At 43.6% G+C, this 18,876-nt stretch overlaps 1 protein-coding gene across 1 annotated transcript in view; it reads left to right on the top strand.

The window, feature by feature from the left end:
• Window positions 1-4,953: 4,953 nt before the first annotated feature.
• Window positions 4,954-18,876, top strand: part of LOC138246838 (uncharacterized) — a 62,223-nt gene continuing 48,300 nt past the window's right edge. Inside the window, exons 1-3 of the mRNA XM_069201593.1 lie at window positions 4,954-5,035; window positions 7,122-7,286; window positions 14,973-15,066. Coding sequence (XP_069057694.1) covers window positions 4,954-5,035; window positions 7,122-7,286; window positions 14,973-15,066 — 341 coding nt within the window. The remainder of the gene's footprint in view (window positions 5,036-7,121; window positions 7,287-14,972; window positions 15,067-18,876) is intronic.

Consider the following 18,876-nt stretch of genomic DNA (forward strand, 5'->3'; position numbering starts at 1 on the left):
AACGGGCAGGGAGTGGCTGCAAATGGATTAAAGAGGCCTGAGATGGGTTTAGGACTACCTGCCTCAGTATTCCGTGTTCGCACATTTAATTGCAGCAGCCACGCATTTCAAAGGTGTGGTTTGGGTACCGGCCCGTTTTTATTTACAAAATAAGCACTGATGATCTTTGCCCTATGCAATGGGTTTTCCTTGTATACCGGGTATACAGCAATTCATTTGGTGAAATATAAAGAGTGAAAAATAGTATCAAGAAAACCTTTGTATTTCCAAAATGGGCACAAGATAAGGTGTTGAGAAGCAGTGGTTATTTGCACATCTCTGAATTCCGGGGTCCCCATACTAGCATGTGAATTACAGGGCATTTCTCAAATAGACTTCTTTTTTACATGCTGTCTTACATATGGAATGAAAAAAAGTAGAGAAAGACAAAGGGCAATAGCACTTGTTCTGCTATTCTGTGTTCCCCCAAGTCTCCCGATACAAAATGGTACCTTACTTGCGTGGGTAGGCCTAATGCCTGCGACAAGAAACGCAACATGGACACATCACATTTTTACATTGAAAACTGACATGTTTTTTGGGCTAACTGTGGATTTTGACCTCTAGTTCAGCCGGCACCTAGGAAAACCTACTAAACCTGTGCATTTTGAAAACTAGACACCTCGGGGAACCCAGCATGGAGGGACTTGTAGGGATCTCACCAGGTTCTGTTACCCAGAATCCTTTGCAAACCTCAAAATTTGGCCAAAAAAACACCTTTTCCTCACATTTCCAAAACAGAAAGTTCTGGAATCGGAGAGAAGCCACAAATTTCCTTCCACCCAGCGTTCCCCAAAGTCTCCCGATAAAAATGGTACCTCACTTGTGTGAGTAGGCCTAGTGCATGCGAAAGGAAATGCCCCAAAACACTATGTGGACACATCAAAATGATCAAATACAAAACTACCTGTTTTTGCTGGGGGGCACCTGCTTTTTTTGGTCTGGGCTCAGTAGCCATATAGGGAATCCTACCAAATCCAAACATTTCTGAAAACTAGACACCCAAGGAATTCCAGGGAGGTGTGACTTGTGTCGATCCCCCAGTGTTTTCTTACCCGGAATCCTCAGCAAACCTCAAATTTAGCTAAAAAATCACATTTGTCCCACATTTTTGTGTGGGATCACCGGACTGGGACAAATTTATTACCACCCAACATTCCCCTCGGTCTCCTGGTAAAAACGATACCTCACTTGTGTAGGTGGGTCAAGTGCCTGTGACAGGGAAGAGCCAAAAGGATGTTGAATTTGAGGGGGAACCAAAGCGGGTCCAAAAGGGCAGTTTGGAAAAAAAAAATTTTTAGGCTGGCACGTGGGGCAGCATTTTTATCGGTTTATATGAGACAATAGTGGGTGGTAGGAATTTTGTCAATTTCTGCAGATTCCGGAAGGTTCCATCACAAAAATGTGGGGAAATGTGTGATTTCCAGCAAAGTTTGAGGTTTGCAGGGCATTGTGGGTAAGAAAATGGTGCAGGGTGCATGTGAAGCACACCACCCTGGACTCACCCAGATGTTTACTTTTCAGATGTGTCTAGGTCTTTTGGATTTTTTTTACATGACAGCGTCCCAAAGTCCAAAAAGTGCAGCCCTCACCATTCGAAGTGGGATGATTTTTAGAGTTAGACAAGCTCTCATGGCCCAAATGTAAAACCAAAACCTAAAATAATCAAATGTCTTCTTGCTTGCCGTGGGATAAGGTGTTTTAGTGTGTGGGGGAGAGCTGAAAGACTGTTACACCCTTCAGTTGGGGTGGGGGCATAACCATGCCCATACTGGTTGGTAGCTCCACCCCACTATTTTTTATTTTTTTATATTCCCTGGCATCTAGTAGGCTTTCTGCCCCCTCGGGGGGTGGATCATGGGTAATTACCCCATCTGCCTACCAGTGGGCAGAACAACTTTGACCCCATTTATTTGGGGTGGGGGTATGGCCAAACCCCCACCGTCTTTTTTGGAAAAAAAATCTGCCCTGGTCTCTGGTGGGCTTTCTGCCACCCTGGGGGGGGCAGATGGGCCTTCCAAAAATAGGCAGATCTGCCCCATATGGGGGGGCAGATATAGCCAACAGTAATGTGCCCCCATGGGGAGCGACCCTTGCCCAAGGGGCTGCCCCCCCAAACAAAACACACACATACACACACACACACCAATCCCTAGTGCCTAAGTGGTTTCTGCCCCCATTGGCAGATCGGCCTAATAGAAATGGGCCACTCTGCCCCCAAGGGGGGCAGAAATGGCCTAAAATAAATTTGCCCCACAGAGGAACGACCCTTGCCTAAGGGGTCGCTCCCCTTGCGTGAAATTGACGCAAAAAAAAAAATCCCTGTTGTCTAGTGGGGCAGATTGACCTAATACAAATAGGCAGATCTGCCCCCAAGGGGGGCAGAAATGGCCTAAAGATAATTTTGCCCCCAGGGGAACGACCCTTGCCTAGGGGGCCACTCCCCAAATATGAAAAAAAAAAAAACAATGACCCTTGGTGCCTAGAGGTTTCTGCCCCCCGGTGGCAGATTGGCCTAATTACAGTAGGCCAATGTGCCCTCAAGGGGGGCAGAAATGTCCTAAAACAAATTTGTCCCCCCCCCCAGGGGAGTGACCCTTGCCTAAGGGGTCGCTCTCCTTGCGTGAAATTGATGCAAAAAAAATCTAAATCTCTGGCGTATACAGGTTTCTGTCCCTCTTGGGGGCAGATTGCCCTAATATAGGCCAGTCTGCCTCCAAGGGGGGGGCATAAATGATCCAAAGATAATTTTGCCCCCAGGGGAGCGACCCTTGCCTAACAGGTTGCTCCCCACATATAAAAAATAAAACAAAAAAAAAATATCCCTGGTGCCTAGAGGTCTCTGCCCCCGGGTGCAGATCGGCCTAATTACAATAGGCTGATCTGCCCCCAAGGGGAGTAGAAATGGCCTGAAAACAAATTTGCCCACCTAGGGGAGCGACCCTTGCCTAAGTGGTCACTCCCCTCACGTGAAACTGACAAAAAAAAATCCCTGGTGTCTAGTGGTTTCTGCACCCCCTGGCGGGCAGATTGGCCCAATAAAAATAGGCCAATCTGCCCCCAAGAGGGGCCGAAATGGCCTAGAGTTAATTTTGCCACCAGGGGAGCGACCCTTGTCTAAGGGGTCGCTCCCCACATCTAAAAAAAAAAACACACAAAAAAAAACCGATCCAGTGTCTAGGGGTTTCTCCCCCCCCCCCGGGGGCAGATCGGCCTAATTATATTAGGCCGATCTGCCGCGGGTGGTCAGAAATGGGCGTAAAATATTTTGCCCCACTGGGAGCGGCCCTTGCCCAAGGGGCCGCTCCCCTTATATGTAAATAATAAATAAAAAAATCCCTGGTGTCTAGTGGACATTTCTGCTGCCTGATCGCATTGCGTTCGGGTAGCAGAAATGCTGAGAGAGACATGAAAGGAGAGGAAAGGTCTTTCCTCTCCTCCATGCCTCTCTTGCCTCCTCTAGGTGATCGGGGGAGAAATGCTTCTGTATTTCTCCTCCGATCCGTGCTCGAAGCTGGGCTTCCAGTGAGGAGGGGGAAGCCTCAGCACGCGATCGAGCGTTGACATCATCAGACGCCATGGGGGGAGGGGCAGGGGAGGTGGCGGGAGCAGAAGGGGAAGCGATTCCCTTCCATCCCTGCCCAGGGGAGGGGGGTGCCAGGCCCTCGGGGGGAGCGCAAGCCCATAGGAGGATGAGCTGGTCTCGTCCTCGGCACCGGGTAGCCGAGGGCGAGACCAGCTCGTCCTGGGCACTGTAGGGGTTATTATATTAAATGCATTGGGACACTTCGTATTTGGAATAGTGCACCCTCAAAGTAACAAAATATCTGTCAGGATGAATGGACAAATGTGAGTAGGAGTCCTGAGCCCAGAACTGTCCCTCCAGAGTGACTAGAAAAGAAAAAACACTGGCAAGATAAGCTCTACCGTGTAGCTGGGAACCCGTGGGGAATGAGCTGTGAAAATGACAAAAGTCGATGCACAAAATAAGCAGAAGACAAAACCGGTTCAGGCCAAAGAATAGCCAACCATTGTGACGTTAGCAGCAATAGAATTGCACTCAGAAAAGAATAGTGGAGACTCAGTCAATGGAAATTAAACTTAAATTGTATGGAAACAGAAAAAACAGAGACGGCGAGGGCAGAGAGGAATGAAGAAAAACTCAGGGGAAGAATACATGGACAGGGAACTGGACGTTGGGAAAACACTGCAACTTCAAAACACTGACTAGTAGTTGTAAAGCAAGATAATAGCAATTTCTTTTTATAGTAATTCTCTACTACAGAACATAAGGAGAGGGAGACTTTATTTGACATTTTTCAGATTGAGGGGGTCATTCCGAGTCAGACTCACAGTGGGTGTCGGACCTCCGTGGTAGTGGCCGTCCGATCCGCCACATTCCGACTGTGGCTGAGCCGCTGCTGTCATACGGCTAACACCTCCAGGCTGCAGTCAGCCTGCAGCCTGGCAGTCCCGGCGGTTGTAAACCACCATGGCAGCGCTGCAAGCAGCGCTGCCCTCCGGATTCCAAGTCCCCATTCGCCAACCTTTCCAGGGTGGTTTACACTGAATGGGGGTGCCTGGGGCCCCCAAACACAGCCCCGTCGCGCATTTCACTGCCTGAATTACCGGCACCCCCTGCACCTCCACATTGGCGGCGGCTAGATTCCGAGCCGGCGTCAATGTTAAGGCCCTCTTCACCGCAGGGCCGGCGTGTTTCCGCCCACCCGCCCTGCGGTGAACTTAAAATAGGGCCGGCGGTGTCCTGGCGGCACTAGCGGTCAGGTGGCGGGTTGAGTTTGGTGGACGGCCTCCGCCACCCGCCAAACTCGGAATGACCACCTGAGTCACTACACCTGTGTTTTGCTGTTACACAAGAAGAAGATGGTGACTTCTTTTACTGACATGGACGACATGGCCCAAGTGGAGAATGATACCAAGACCCCTTTTCTAGAGTATTTCCAGGCTGATCTCAGCTACCCGCCCAATGAGACAGGCTATTTCTAAAAAGCATGATGACCCATGTGTGTTGCAGCTTCAGAGTCAGTGAAGCCACCCCTGAGTGTGTCCCTGACAATATCCTAATCTGTTTTCACTGTAGAGGTTAAGCAGATTCCCCATGAACAGTCCTAGGTATAATTAAAATCCTTAAATCATATATTCGCTTGAGAAGTGCAAGCACAGTGAATCAAAGCTATTTTTCACTCTGTTTAAAAAATCGAATTTAATGGTGAAATCAGATTTTGATAACTTTAGTAAAAAAGCAACTTTATTTAAAAAAAACGTGCTTTGTGCTGCTTGTGCAAAACTTGAGATCAACCCAGTTTGGCCACTCTTGCCTGGAGCAAATGACCTTGCACTCCAGAGGGCCTCAGCTCAGCCTCTGGGCTGGGAAAACAGCGGTGTTGGAAAGAACTGGTCTCTTAACAGGGATTCAATCTTTGTGATGGGGACAGGAGCGCTTGGTAGAACAAAGGACAGACACGCTGCCTCTTTTGACTTGGATATGACAAATGGGGCTGACAAAGCCTTTACCCATTCTTGATCAGGGCCCTCCTGGAGCTTCTGGCTACAGTCCCAGCAGGTGGAGCCCTTTCTTGGCCCTGACAGAGAAAGAAAGATACATCTAAATGGAAGAGTGACTTAGGAAGACCAAGAGCCCTTTCTGACGGAAGAAGTTAGCCGTTTCAGATTTAGAGCCCCTGGAAATTTGTACACATTGGGTGGGGACGTAGACAGGATTGGGAAGAAAAGTATCTGAAATCACTGGCTAGAGCACAGGATAGTAACACTGGCACCTCACCACCACCTCCCAAGAACATTCCTGGACTCCTTTAAGATTACACCTGAAGAAAAATGCCCTATTTGAAGAAAGAAGTGCTCAAGGATTTCTATCCCCTGCTGGTACCCAGAGTCTGAAGATAATCTCCAAGGGTGAAGTGGCTGATGTCCAGAGTGCTTGTTCCAGGGAATCAAAAAGGTGAAGGATACCTTACTCCTAGAGGGCCTAGATGACCACAGCAGCCCCAGCCATGCAGGAGCTCCGGCTAGAAAGAGCCATGGCCTAGAAGTCTACCCGAGGGCTGTGGGAATGACCAAGAGGAATGTTCCTGGCTGGTGGAGAAATATGGGACTTTGTCATTGTTTCTATTTCCAGAGGACTGGATTAAGGACCACCAAAGGTGGTTACAACAATCAGTTTTGTACTCCTCTGAGCTTTTTGCTGTGCTGAAAATGTGTTCAGCAAGCCCCAGAAGTCAAGGTGTCCAGCCTTGTTTTGCTTTGCCCAGTTACAGGTTCCAGCTTTAGTCCGTGGACAATTTTGATGACAAAAAAGTGGCTAAATCCGAAAGTAAAATCTTGGACTGTAGCAAGGCAGTAAATCTACCACAGCGGTGAAGCAATTTAGGTAAATACAAAAAAAGCTTAGTCATGCTCTGAGCTTTTGACACCAAAACAAATGACTTCATGAGGAGCTCAACAATGACAGATCTGACTCTGGGGGACCTCGGCCAGCTTCATCCATGGACCTTGCCCTGCAGGAAGAGTTTCACCTCCACAAGAGAGATCAAATCAAAGAAAACAATTTGACTGTACAAAGCTACCTTGAGTGTCCGTCTGCTCTTTGCTCCATTGGGATCCACCTGAAATGTTGCCAGGTCCCGATAATCCGAGGATTGACATTTTACATTAGTGCTTCACTTTTTCTTAGTGCTTTTTGTGTTAACATTTATAAAAATCCATATCTTGTTTGTTCTCTTTTTTTCTAAATTGGTTTTGGAATGTTATTGTGTTTTTTCTTGACTTTAAAATTGCCGGGAGTACCTGGAGTACTTCAAATTAACACTCATTTCTCTGAGAAATTCCCTGCTGCTTGCGCGTAGCACAACAGGGGTTAAGCAGAGTTACACTGAGAATTGTGTTGAGACCTTACCCGAGTATGTTATTAAATTTTGAAGGCTTCCCCTGTTCTCAGATTAATAATCCACCATCTGCCAGAGTTTGTATGTAGGGTAAGAGATGAATTTAGTAAGAGGCTGCATGAGGTGAAGATTAAAAGTAGTTATTTCTGTGATCCTCAGCTTTTCATCTTCTCGACCTGGTTGCCGACTGCACCCCAACCCAGAATACCCGCTGCGCGTGCCGAGGAGGATTCACCTGCCGAACTCCACCCGCCGCCAAGGACACATGTGATGACTGTCGCAAGATCAAAGCCTGTGGTCCAGGTCAGGGTGTCTTGAAAAAGGGTGAGCCGATACCAAGGATGATAGAGACACCTGGAGATTATCCTGCCATTAGGAAAACCCACCTAGGGCATTCATATAACATCAGAATGCTTCTTCTATGTTCCATCCCTTAATCCTCCTGTCCCATTCACAGTTACTTGCATAGATTCACCAACCCAAGCCACTGCTATCTTTGTGTCTCAACCCCCAATCCCTTCCCACAATGCCTCCAGGCTCCACCCATGTGATAATCCCAGTACCCTCAGCTCTTATCCTAGAGTTTCAAGTGCAACATATGACAGCATCTTTCCTTCAGGTCTTACAGTGTCTTTCCAGGTCACACACCAGTGTTTCCACGTCCCATAGCAATGCATCCAGTTTCCAAAATCAGAGCTTTCCGGATCCACAGGAGTGCTTCCAGGTTATACACTAGTGCTTCCGTGTCCCAAGGCAGTGCTTGCAGGTCCCAAACCAGTTCTTTCAGATTCCACACAAGTTCTTTCAGATCCCAGAGCGTGTCCATCTCCCACCCTCAAGATCACACCTGTGCTTCAAGGTGCCACCCATCACAGTGACCCGGGACCCAAGGACCTCATCCCAGTGATTCTAGATTCTGACTAAGTAAGAACCCCTAGTCCTTGAACTCTCATCTGGTGCCTATGGTCTCCACGCCTATCATAATGCCTGTTACTGAGGTCACATTGCAGAGCCTCCAGTCCCATCACAGTATCTGCTGGTACTGTCCTAGTGATAACCCCGGTCCCTCCAGGTCCAACCCAGTGCACTGAAGTTCTCCTCCGGAGCTGCTCTTGTCGCTGCTTGTGCTACCTGACTGATGTCCTTCCAAGAACCAGGAGAGAATTGTAATAGCTCCAGATCCTATTGGCAGGCTCTGCGCAACTATCAAATCCCTCTCAGCACTTCCAGTTGAGCAGCCTGTACCCATTCAGTACAATGCTGCAGCCAACTCCATGCTTCGCACTCAGTAAAGGAGGCACCGCTGTGCATGCCTATATCCAAACCAGTGATGCCCTAGTGCGCATGTGCTGCATGACCTGCAACCTATTTTTTTAGCACATATTAAAATTTGAGTGCTCTTCACGTGAATGCATAATTCTATCAGAGTACCCTTCCTGTAGAATAATTGTTACATACAAATTGTCTCCTTCCTTTCCTTGTACAACCCGGAGCGTAGCCATGTGTGTCCCTTTGCAACAATATTACCATCTAGAGCTTAATCAAAGCCATCACAGCCATGAAGGGGCACGTGCCATGATGCCCTGGCAACTGTTACCCTTAAGAATGCAACTCAGGTTGAACTCATAAAAAAACTCCTAATGTGTCTGTTCCTCACAAATACAGATTTTGGGGAAAAGGCAAGCAGCAGAAACTACTCCTCCCACCGAGGCATACACTCATTTTATTTTCAAGACTCACTGCATTAATTTGGGCCCTCATATCATTCCTTGGATATAATTTAGTTGAGACTTAAATATATATTTTATGTCACATAGGGCAAGATGTACGAGAGTATTAAATAGTGATTCCCAAATTGCGAATATTATGGGCTCACCATTTGGTAACTGCTATTGCTTATGTACTAGTGTCAACCAATTCCTAATAGCTATTCAGTATGATTCTCATTCACTACATACTGGATTACTATTCAGTAATCTGTTTCAATAGCAAATTGCGAATGTCGCCTTGGAAGCCAATGTTGACATCAAAATCAGGCAATCTTTGCAGAGCACGTTGCTGGGCTGCAGGGGTTTGTGAGAAGAATGTGTGGAGCTTGGGACTGTATTACACAATGTCTACACAAAAGATAAATAAATAGATGGCCCTTGTGAGGAAATAAACGTTTTCTGTTGTGGAGCTAAGCTCAAGATTTTGGCTGAGGAGTGTGTATTCCACAATAATGTAGTTTTTGGAAAGAAACACATATCTGTTTCTGAAGCCGCCTAAAAAAGATTTGACTGTATCAAAAGGTCTTATCGTTTCCAGTCAGCGAAGGACCTTCTATGGGGGTTAAATTGAAATTACACCCACTTGGAGCTTTTTCGCCAAAAGTCAGTGGCTACGGTGAAATCTGGTCCAGTGGTTATTTGATGATGTGGAGCCTTCTTCTGCCACGCCCTGCTGTCCTGCCCCACTGATATTTTTTACTTTGATTTCACAGACTTAGTGCAAAGGTAAAACTTTTGACCAGGTTGAACCTGGTTTCTGTATCTGACAAACACTGCATTGCGGTCAGCCTTAACTTGCACCTAGGTACTGGCCAAGCGCAGCCAGATGACCATAGATGGCACTTAAAGCTTTTAGACACTATTTTGAACCTTAAATTTAAATAAATCATAGCTTGGGTTTCCCTTATTGGATTCTTTTTGGTTTGGTGTCATTTTATTTATTAGAATTTACTCTATTTTTTAAAATGGTTTGGGGTTTTTATTGTGTTGTCTTTTGACTTCATTATTGTTTTGGTACTGCGTAAACACTTCACACATTACTTCTGATTTAAGCCTGACTGCTCTGTGCCATAGCTACCAGAAAGTTGAGTTCAGGTTATTTAGTAACTTTAGTGGATCACCCTGACAAGGGTTGTGGTTACTACTTGAGGTGGGTACTCAAACCCTCTCAACTAAGTATCCACTTTTTAAAATTGGAGTATGATAGTAAGCCTGAGTCACACCCACGTATACATTTTCTGCAGTGTTTCTAGGATTGAAGTTACAATAGTGTATTTTAATTATTAATATTTTTTATTAATTTTGGGCTGGAGTTAGATTAATAAATGTTACTTACGCCTGGGTCCTTATCATTTTTTCGCATATGTAAACTATTAATTATATATTTTACATTGCTGATTTTTAAACAGACTATGGCCCTCATTCTGACCTTGGCGGGCGGCGGAGGCCGCCCGCCAAAGTCCCGCCGTCAGGTTTCGACCGCGGCGGTAATTCTGACTTTCCCGCTGGGCTGGCGGGCGGTCGCCTTCAGACCGCCCGCCAGCCCAGCGGGAAAGAGGCTTCCACGATGAAGCCGGCTCGGAATCGAGCCGGCGGAGTGGAAGCTGTGCGACGGGTGCAGTTGCACCCGTCGCGTATTTCACTGTCTGCGCAGCAGACAGTGAAATACATGTAGGGGCCCTCTTACGGGGGCCCCTGCAATGCCCATGCCAGTGGCATGGGCACTGCAGGGGCCCCCAGGGGCCCCGCGACCCCCCCTACCGCCATCCGGATCCCGGCGGTCGGACCGCCGGGATCTGGATGGCGGTAGGGGGGGTCGGAATCCCCGCGGCGGTGCAGCAAGCTGCGCCGCCGTGGAGGATTCAATGGGGCGGCGGTACACTGGCGGGAGCCCGCCAGTGGTGCCGGTCCGACCGCGGCTTTACCGCCGCGGTCGGAATCCCCATTGGAGCACCGCCGGCCTGTCGGCGGTGCTCCCGCGGTCCTCCGCCCTGGCGGTCTTTGACCGCCAGGGTCAGAATGACCGCCTATATATTTTTAAATAATCATTTATATGTATATAAAACATGTAATTTCTAGATTAATATTAAATATATTTCTTTTATTGAAGGTTACAATTTGTTTCAAAGTTAAATGCATTTTTAAGAATAATAATTCAATTCAAATATATATATATATATATATATATATAGTATTATTTTTTAATTATATATATGTGTGTGTGTGTATGTATGTATGTGTGTGTATATATATATATATATATATATATATATATATATATGTATATATATATATATATGTATCAAACCTACTGACCATCTCCAGTAGCACAGTAGGTATTTATAGTTAAGACCTACTTACCACAGGAAAAGCATTTTTTGTTTTGCCTCTAATTTTGGCGCCATTTAATGAGCCTTCCCGACATTTACAAAACTAATGCCCTGGTCACTTCAGGTGCTGTCTGGAAATTTTCTGGTGATGCGTAAAGCTGTCAAATCCATCAAATTTGTCCGAAAGCTAGATCTTGGTCCAGAAAAATCTCTTTTTGTTATTTGGTGCAGATCCATTCAGTAGTTTTTACACTATTAAAGAAAAAAGAAATATAGATATCTAGGTATGCAAATCCTCTGTGGATCCAACAGATCTCATCCTGAGATCTGATTGGCTGCCAACATTTCAACCAGGAAGTGTTGACAGCCATCTTGGGCCTCTGTCTCAGCCAAGTCACAAGAAAAAAGTTAAAAAAATGAAACACAAGCGTCAGGGAGGACGGAGGAATACCCATGCCTTAAGGTAACTTTAACTGGCACCCTTGCCGTGCACTACTAATTACCCTAAATATTACATCACTCGTGACATCTTCTATGACATCATTGATAATTTCAGTGCAAAATTTGCTGTAAAATTATTGATGAGAAAACTATGCATGGTGGCGGCACAAATTATAGTTACCTTAGGGCATGAGTTATAGTTACCTTAGGGCATGAGTTATAGTTACCTTAGGGCATGAGTTATAGTTACCTTAGGGCATGAGTTATAGTTACCTTAGGGCATGAGTTATAGTTACCTTAGGGCATGAGTTATAGTTACTTGAGATAACTGTAACTTTAACTGCTGAATATTATGGTTTTGTGCGTGTAGAATGTGAACCTAACTATAACATCCTTGTAACCTTTGTTTTTTTTGTGAATAAATATATATATGTGTGTTTGTCTGTGTGTGTGTGTATGTGTGTATATATATATCTCCAAGGAGATTTACTTCAAGAATTATATGTCATTAGTTTCCCTGTCATTAATGGTAATTTAATTAGATTTATAAAGATGTAGTTAGACTGGTAAATATTATTTTGGGTATTAGCACCAGACACTGCCTTATTTCGTTATATTAATTTATTTTGCAAGATGTATTATATATATTTTTTCATATGTATGACACTATGGAAGTCAGTATGTTTGAAAAGACAGTGTATCACTTTAAATGTATGGTAACATAAGGGATATATAAAGGGTGCCAAAATGGCGGCCCGCAGGTTGAAGAAGGCGGTCACGCCGAAACGCGTTCCTGTTTTGTTTGAAATAAATTCTTGAAAACATCGTGGAGTGCTGGAGCCTTAATGATCGGTTAAGGATTTATGTGCATATATATATATATATATACACTTATAGGTATTTATATATATATATATACACATACGGCACTGTGCTAATCCTATGCTTAAAAACGTCACAAAAAAACAGACATTTGAAGTGAGCAAATTTAGAGTGTTGTTGGTGTTGCAGGGTGCTCCTCATTGGAGTTGCTGTCACCCTAAACCTGGGAACTACCCAGAGTTCTCTACTCTTTTTTGCATAATTTATTGGTCACCCTAACCCTGAAAGGGTTTTGTTTTTATAAGACCACAAATTGTTGTAATTAATAATTTTTTTTATTTTATATCTATGTTGAAATTGATATTTTAATTCTTGCTATTATGACAACAATATTTTAATATTTTAGCACCACAATATTTTTGTGGTCGAAAAGTTGTTATACATCCACTTGTAAATGTCTTTTTTTCTAGTTGAACCACTTATGCATCCATTCATTTCTTTGCAAAAAGTGCACATGTTCGCAGTTCAGTTCAATAAAACGTTGTATTAATCTCATATATGTGATTTATCCTAAGCCTATGTGGAAGACTGTGTTGTGGGCTGCTCTTTCCTCAGTGAGCATGAGCTAATGTATTATATTTTAGAAACACTGTTCCCTAAGCTGTATCTGAAGCTACCAATTTGACAATAATTCCCCTTTAACAGGCCACTTATTTCGAAAGTCCTTGCCCCTGACCTTATTAATATCTGGAAACATTGAGACCCATCACTGCCACAGGTTCACAGTTTCCTATTGCAGTGACTGGTTTGACTCTCTTTTCAGTTTTCATGCATTTGATGTGCACTTTCATTGTGAGACCTTCCATACTAATAATACCCTTTTTAAAAAAAAACATAATTACAAAGCCTCTGCTGCCCTTAATAAAAAAAAACTTCACTGTTTGTGCATACAATTTTAATTCCAATGACAAAGTTGAATTCTGAGTTGATTAAATGTATTTTAAAAATTCCCATAAACTGTGGTCTATTGTGATCTCTCCGTATGACAGGATACACTCTTGTATGTCCCGATGATGTCTTCATATACAGGTTAATAGTAATAATCTTATAAATGAAGTTAAAATGCCTTCATTTGTCCTAAGTCCATTAGCATTTATGTTGTCATAGAGGTACCATGACATAGTATATGGCCCTTAGCATGCCTAATTAAGCCATTTAAATATGATGCACTTGTAATAACGCAGACTGGATATCCGTCACGTTTGTGACAGAGTAACCCATGCGTCAAATTCTAAACTAGGCCCGCTTTCATTTAATTTTGACTTGTTATATTGTTACTTTTGTTATTGCAGGCTCAATTTGATTCATAGCATCAAATTTAACGTAGGGCGTTTACATCATATCTCAATTTAGTGCCTAATCTGTTTTGCCGTTATAAGACATATGTTTCAGCATCAATAGCTTTATGTTTCAGCATTGATTGCCCACGTCCTTATATTTCATTGGTCGCAGCTGCTACCGCGCCAGCTCAGTCGTCCATTATTGTACTGCAGACAAGCGTATGCGCTCTGTCTGTGTTAGTGCGTCATTGCTATGTGCCAGATCGGTCTTTCTTCCTACTGTCGCCCTTGTCTTTCACCTCTGAATCGCCTCTGTCCTTAACAGTAACTGTCCCATCTAAATAAATACATGTTTTTGTGTTTTCTACATCCCTATGTACACCACTTATTGCCCCCTTTTTAGGTCGAGTGTGCAAATGTTCTGGCCTGTTGTAATCTATCTGGGGGCTTTTAACCACGCCCACCGCACAACCATCACTATCACTCGTTCATGGGCTCCCCTTTTAAAAATCCTTTGTTAACATTGGTAAATGTTTTACGTTTGTCCCTCCTTGGGGCAGTTTTGTTACCGCCTTGGCCATCGAATCTGTTACATGGATAAATTCATGTTTTCTGATTTGTTTCTCTGCAAGCAAACTTCTTTTTCCTCTTGTGTCTCTCCTTTGCGCTCATGCTCATGGCGTCCATGGTGCTTCAAATCAGCTCTCTTATGTCAACTGTTTCACTTTTCGTTTTTAATTTATGTGTCAAGAAAAGTCCAGTTAGGAATTTACAATACTAATATCTCTAACTCAAGCAAACACGAGACTCATTGCATTGCAAATGCTTGTTTACCATGTGTGTCCTATATCCTTACAGACATAATTGTCCTTTATCCTTTTGGCCTACCTGTGTCCTGGCCTATTTATGTCCTCATCTCCTTTTTCCCTAGTATGTATCTTTACTTTCCCATACCTTATATATCATCTGTCCTGTCTGTGTCCCTCTTTCCTTCATGTGGCCTGGCTTATTTGTGTCTTATCTGACTTCTGACACTGGAGTGTAGGACAGAAATATAACTCAGTGAGTTCAACGCTCACCACCGGTGTCTCCCATGATCTGTAGCTCATGTTCGAAAACTGGCAAAGCCAACACAACATTCCGTCCCTCTCATTTTGGTAAATTGAGTGCCCTTGAGTAGGTAAAGTGTGAAACATGTTATTTACAGTGCTTAGAAACGGCATAAGTGCAGTATAAAATACTATAAAAAAGGAAATGGTATTTGTATTATTCTCGTACCATAACGTGTCTTCTCTTCCGTGCTTTCAGCAACACCGTGGGTTGATACCCAGTGCCAGGCGTGTCCAGAAAGTACTTTTTCAAACATCACAGACAGCATCTCTCCCTGCCTGAACCACACACAGTAAGTGTCCAATGTGATCCTAGAATCCATAAAATACTATTAATGTCCTCAGCTCTCAGTCTCCGAACCAGTCTCATTTTCTGGCCTCCGGATCATTGTTGGAGGATGTCCGAGGCAAACCAGGGATGGTGGACATTCAAACGAGCCCGACCCGTGTACGTGTGGGATGTATAGAAATCACACCAGGCTGTAAAATGAAACAGCGCCGTACATTGAAATCTGATGGTTAAAGGGTAGGTGGCTTTGAGAAGATAAAGAGTGGCTACAAGGAACCAGGAGGTTCTAGGGGGTTTGGCAGGGTAGCTGGTGGTCATCCGGGATGTTTTAGAGTGTGGAAAGATGTTGTCCAAAGAATGTGACTTCATTTGCTTGGAGCGAAGGGTGAGAGCTTGCCAGACGTGGTCTGGGATCAGAGGCATTGTATTTGGAGTCTAGCAGGAGAAGGCTTGCTGTCCTGTTTTTTTCCTTCTTGCATCTCTTGGTTTTCAGTTTTGTGCTTTATGGAAACTGCAAGAGTCAATCACAATTGTAATCCTGGAGGGAAAGTAAAGTGGGGTCTTCGTAAATGATGAAGCACATGTTGAAGGTCACAATGTTTTTTTCAAACAAACCTGGGCCACTTATCCATATTGTATGTTCGGATCAATGGTTGATGGACATTCTTCAAGATCCAGCTGATTCTGCATAGCATCAGTCCTGAAGATTGAGTTTGCTTGCACCGTAATTCAATGCAGTTGAGTTAATCGAAATCTTCAATTTTTGTTTAAGTAATATGTGCCTAATTGGAAGGCATGACATTATTTTACTGGTAAAATGGAAATATCAAATTTTATGATAAAAATAGTGTTTTATGAGAAAATATTATAACATAATAATAAGAAAAATGTGAGCACTTTGGTGGTATATACTCATTTAAAAAATAAGTTAAGCATTTAAGTCATAAATTATGTAATTAAATGTAAGGATATTTCTGTGACAACGAAGAGCTATTTTAGAATTTGTGATATAACCACTTGCAATTTGCAAAAAGCTCATTTTTCTTAATCAATGTTCATTGCAATCTATGGACTATTGCTGTTTCCTAAAGAACACTTGTCTTAATAACTGCTAAAGTTCTCAGACCAGTTGAAAAAGCTTGGGGCTTTCTCAGTCGCGGCTCGCACGACGCTGAAGGAATGGGGCGACGCACGGGGGATGGAGGGGGATTAATGGGTGGAGGGAAGGGGGGATTAAATAAAATATATATTTGTTAAAACACTTAACTGTGCCGCCGCCTTCACGACTGCGCTGCTCCTCTCCACTTCCGACAGCCTGCACGCAGAGGTGCCCAGCCTGCCCTGCGCCAATCCTGACGCTGCTCAAAGCAGCATCAGGATTGGCTGGGAGCACCCAGCCAGGCCTCCCCAAGGCAGGAACTGTGTTGCTGGGCTGGAGAGAGTCCTGTGTGCATGTGTGTCTGGCCGGCCTGAGATGACCGGCCAAACATACATGCGAACTGATGCACTCCCTCTCATTGCTCGTCACCCCATGGCCCCGCCCTTTCCCCCCCAAAACAATAATAAATCAAATGTATTATTGTTTTTGTCAAAAAGGTTTGCAGCTACCACAGCTGGCGGGGGGCAATGCTCCTCCACTCTTATGGAGAAGCCGCCCCTGGGCTTTCTCATTCTCTTAAAATGTATGGCCAGGTGTTCGATTACATTTTCCACACTCAATGAGCCATTGCTGCAGTAGATCATTTAGGATTCTTTTTGAGATTTGCAATATTTTGGCCCTATACAAGGAGATATTGTACCCTCAACTCCTCCATAAATTGCTGATTGTGTTTTACATCATTTGGTGTGATTTGTATTAATGATAACAAAGTCATGTGCAGATGATAATCCTTGTTGACTTTTGTAGATGATGTCAGGGGTATGACCACCAACTAAAAGTCATCTGTTTTTCTCTTCATTGAAAATGACGGTGGGACAGTACTATTTGTTATTCCTTGGGCTTGTGTTTACCTCTGCTATTCTTCTCAGTACCTTGTGAAGTACAACAGAATTGAATAGAGACCAAGTGTGGTTAGAGCTGTGTTGATTGATAAGAGTGACCATCGGGTCTTACGCTTTGTCCTAAATGGACATTAAGGTCATTGGAATAGAAAAGCTCTGGTACTGACAGAGGAAACTTTATCTGACTTACACTTGCCTGGTTGTCTCCAGATAGACATTCTAGTGTTGGGCAGATGTGGCTTAGTCGATAGAAGATGGAAGATGTTGTTGTGGTTTAGTAAGTAGTCAATGTATAAACAAAACAACTTCCCTTTTGTGCACTTAGCTATATTGGGGCACAGTTATCCTGTTGTGAGAATAAGGAATGCACCATATTATTAATTACTGTAGAGCCATAGGCAAAACCACAAATAAATAAAAACATGAATTGCTGGCTTTTATATATACAATTATCTGTTGTTGTACTACATACAACTCATTAGAATACTTTCTTGCTGATCCATATATTATTCATATTTATACACCTCATCACACATTCATAAAAACATATCACAATAGGAAAAACATCATTGAAAACTCACAAGACAATAAAAATATTGTCTTGTGATTTTAAGAAGAAAACATTGTTTTTTAATGTTTTTTGCTATTGTGATATGTTGTTATGAATGTGGTCAAACCTTAAGAGTCACAGGTGTTGAGTGTGTTTTCTGTTCTGGGAACCTAAGGAAACTTGTTTCAAGTCTAGTGTGCTGTGGAATGCTCTTGTAGATTCAGGTGGGGTGGGATGCTTTTAGCATGCACGAGAAAGTCAATATTGTAAGCTATATTGATAAGAGTCAGGTGTCTATGGAGCTGGCCATACCAGGTCTGCAAGAGAGCTCCAAGCAGCATTCTGCAGATGATCCTGATGGTTTTGAGTATGAAAACACCGGACTATGTTCAATATGGTGTCTCTCAGATGCCTATAGAACTTGAAGGTCAACAGAAGGTCGAGTAGTTGGGTGTTTAGAAGCTCTTCTCCAATACTTAGTATGGTGATTTCAGTTCCCTGGGATGGAGAGAAGATTAATTATTGTATTGAGTAGCCCATTTCTCACCATGTACGAGGAGAGCTGAGCAGTAACCAAAGTGGTAATTTGTGGTGTTGGCTTTGTGTGTGATGATATCATTTGAGTGACGTCCTCTGCCAATCCAGGTACAAATTCCCTCCGTGGGTTAGGCGCAATGCTTCTGCATCTTAGATGAAGCTGAGACAACAGCTTGAAAAACCAACATTAGCTTAGAGTTGTGATTCTGTATTTGAAGAGCAATATCACTTTCTTGCAGAACTGTAGAGCATGAGCCCAAAATACTGGTCTTCTCCAATGACCACCAGCTCCAGGTAAATCACAACTGGATGCACACCTGACAATGGGACTTTTAAGTGTTTGCCTTCAGCCATGCGTGCCATTCCTAGACATTGTGGTCACCATGAGGTTAGGTTTTTGCTCATTTACAGTCCAGCCCTCTAGTTCTGCAGGGCTCCTTATGTATATCTGATTTTTCATGGGTTAACGTCTTAGCTATGAAACAATCTAGTATAATAACATATTTGAACACAAAACATTTTTCTGTAATGTGTATGCAGATTACAGAACTAGCTGCCCAAGAAATGTTCTCAGCTCTTAAATGTTGGGGTTCTGGTGAGTTTCATGTTTCAGGATTCGGATGCTTCTGTTCGATGATGTTATGTCTCTGATCGGTGTCATTTGATGACTCAGTTTATCCAACAGGTGGCAATTTAATGTTGTTTGGTTTCTGAATGGTACAATTT

The sequence above is a fragment of the Pleurodeles waltl genome, chromosome 7 (assembly GCF_031143425.1).
Source record: "Pleurodeles waltl isolate 20211129_DDA chromosome 7, aPleWal1.hap1.20221129, whole genome shotgun sequence".
Taxonomy (NCBI): domain Eukaryota; kingdom Metazoa; phylum Chordata; class Amphibia; order Caudata; family Salamandridae; genus Pleurodeles; species Pleurodeles waltl.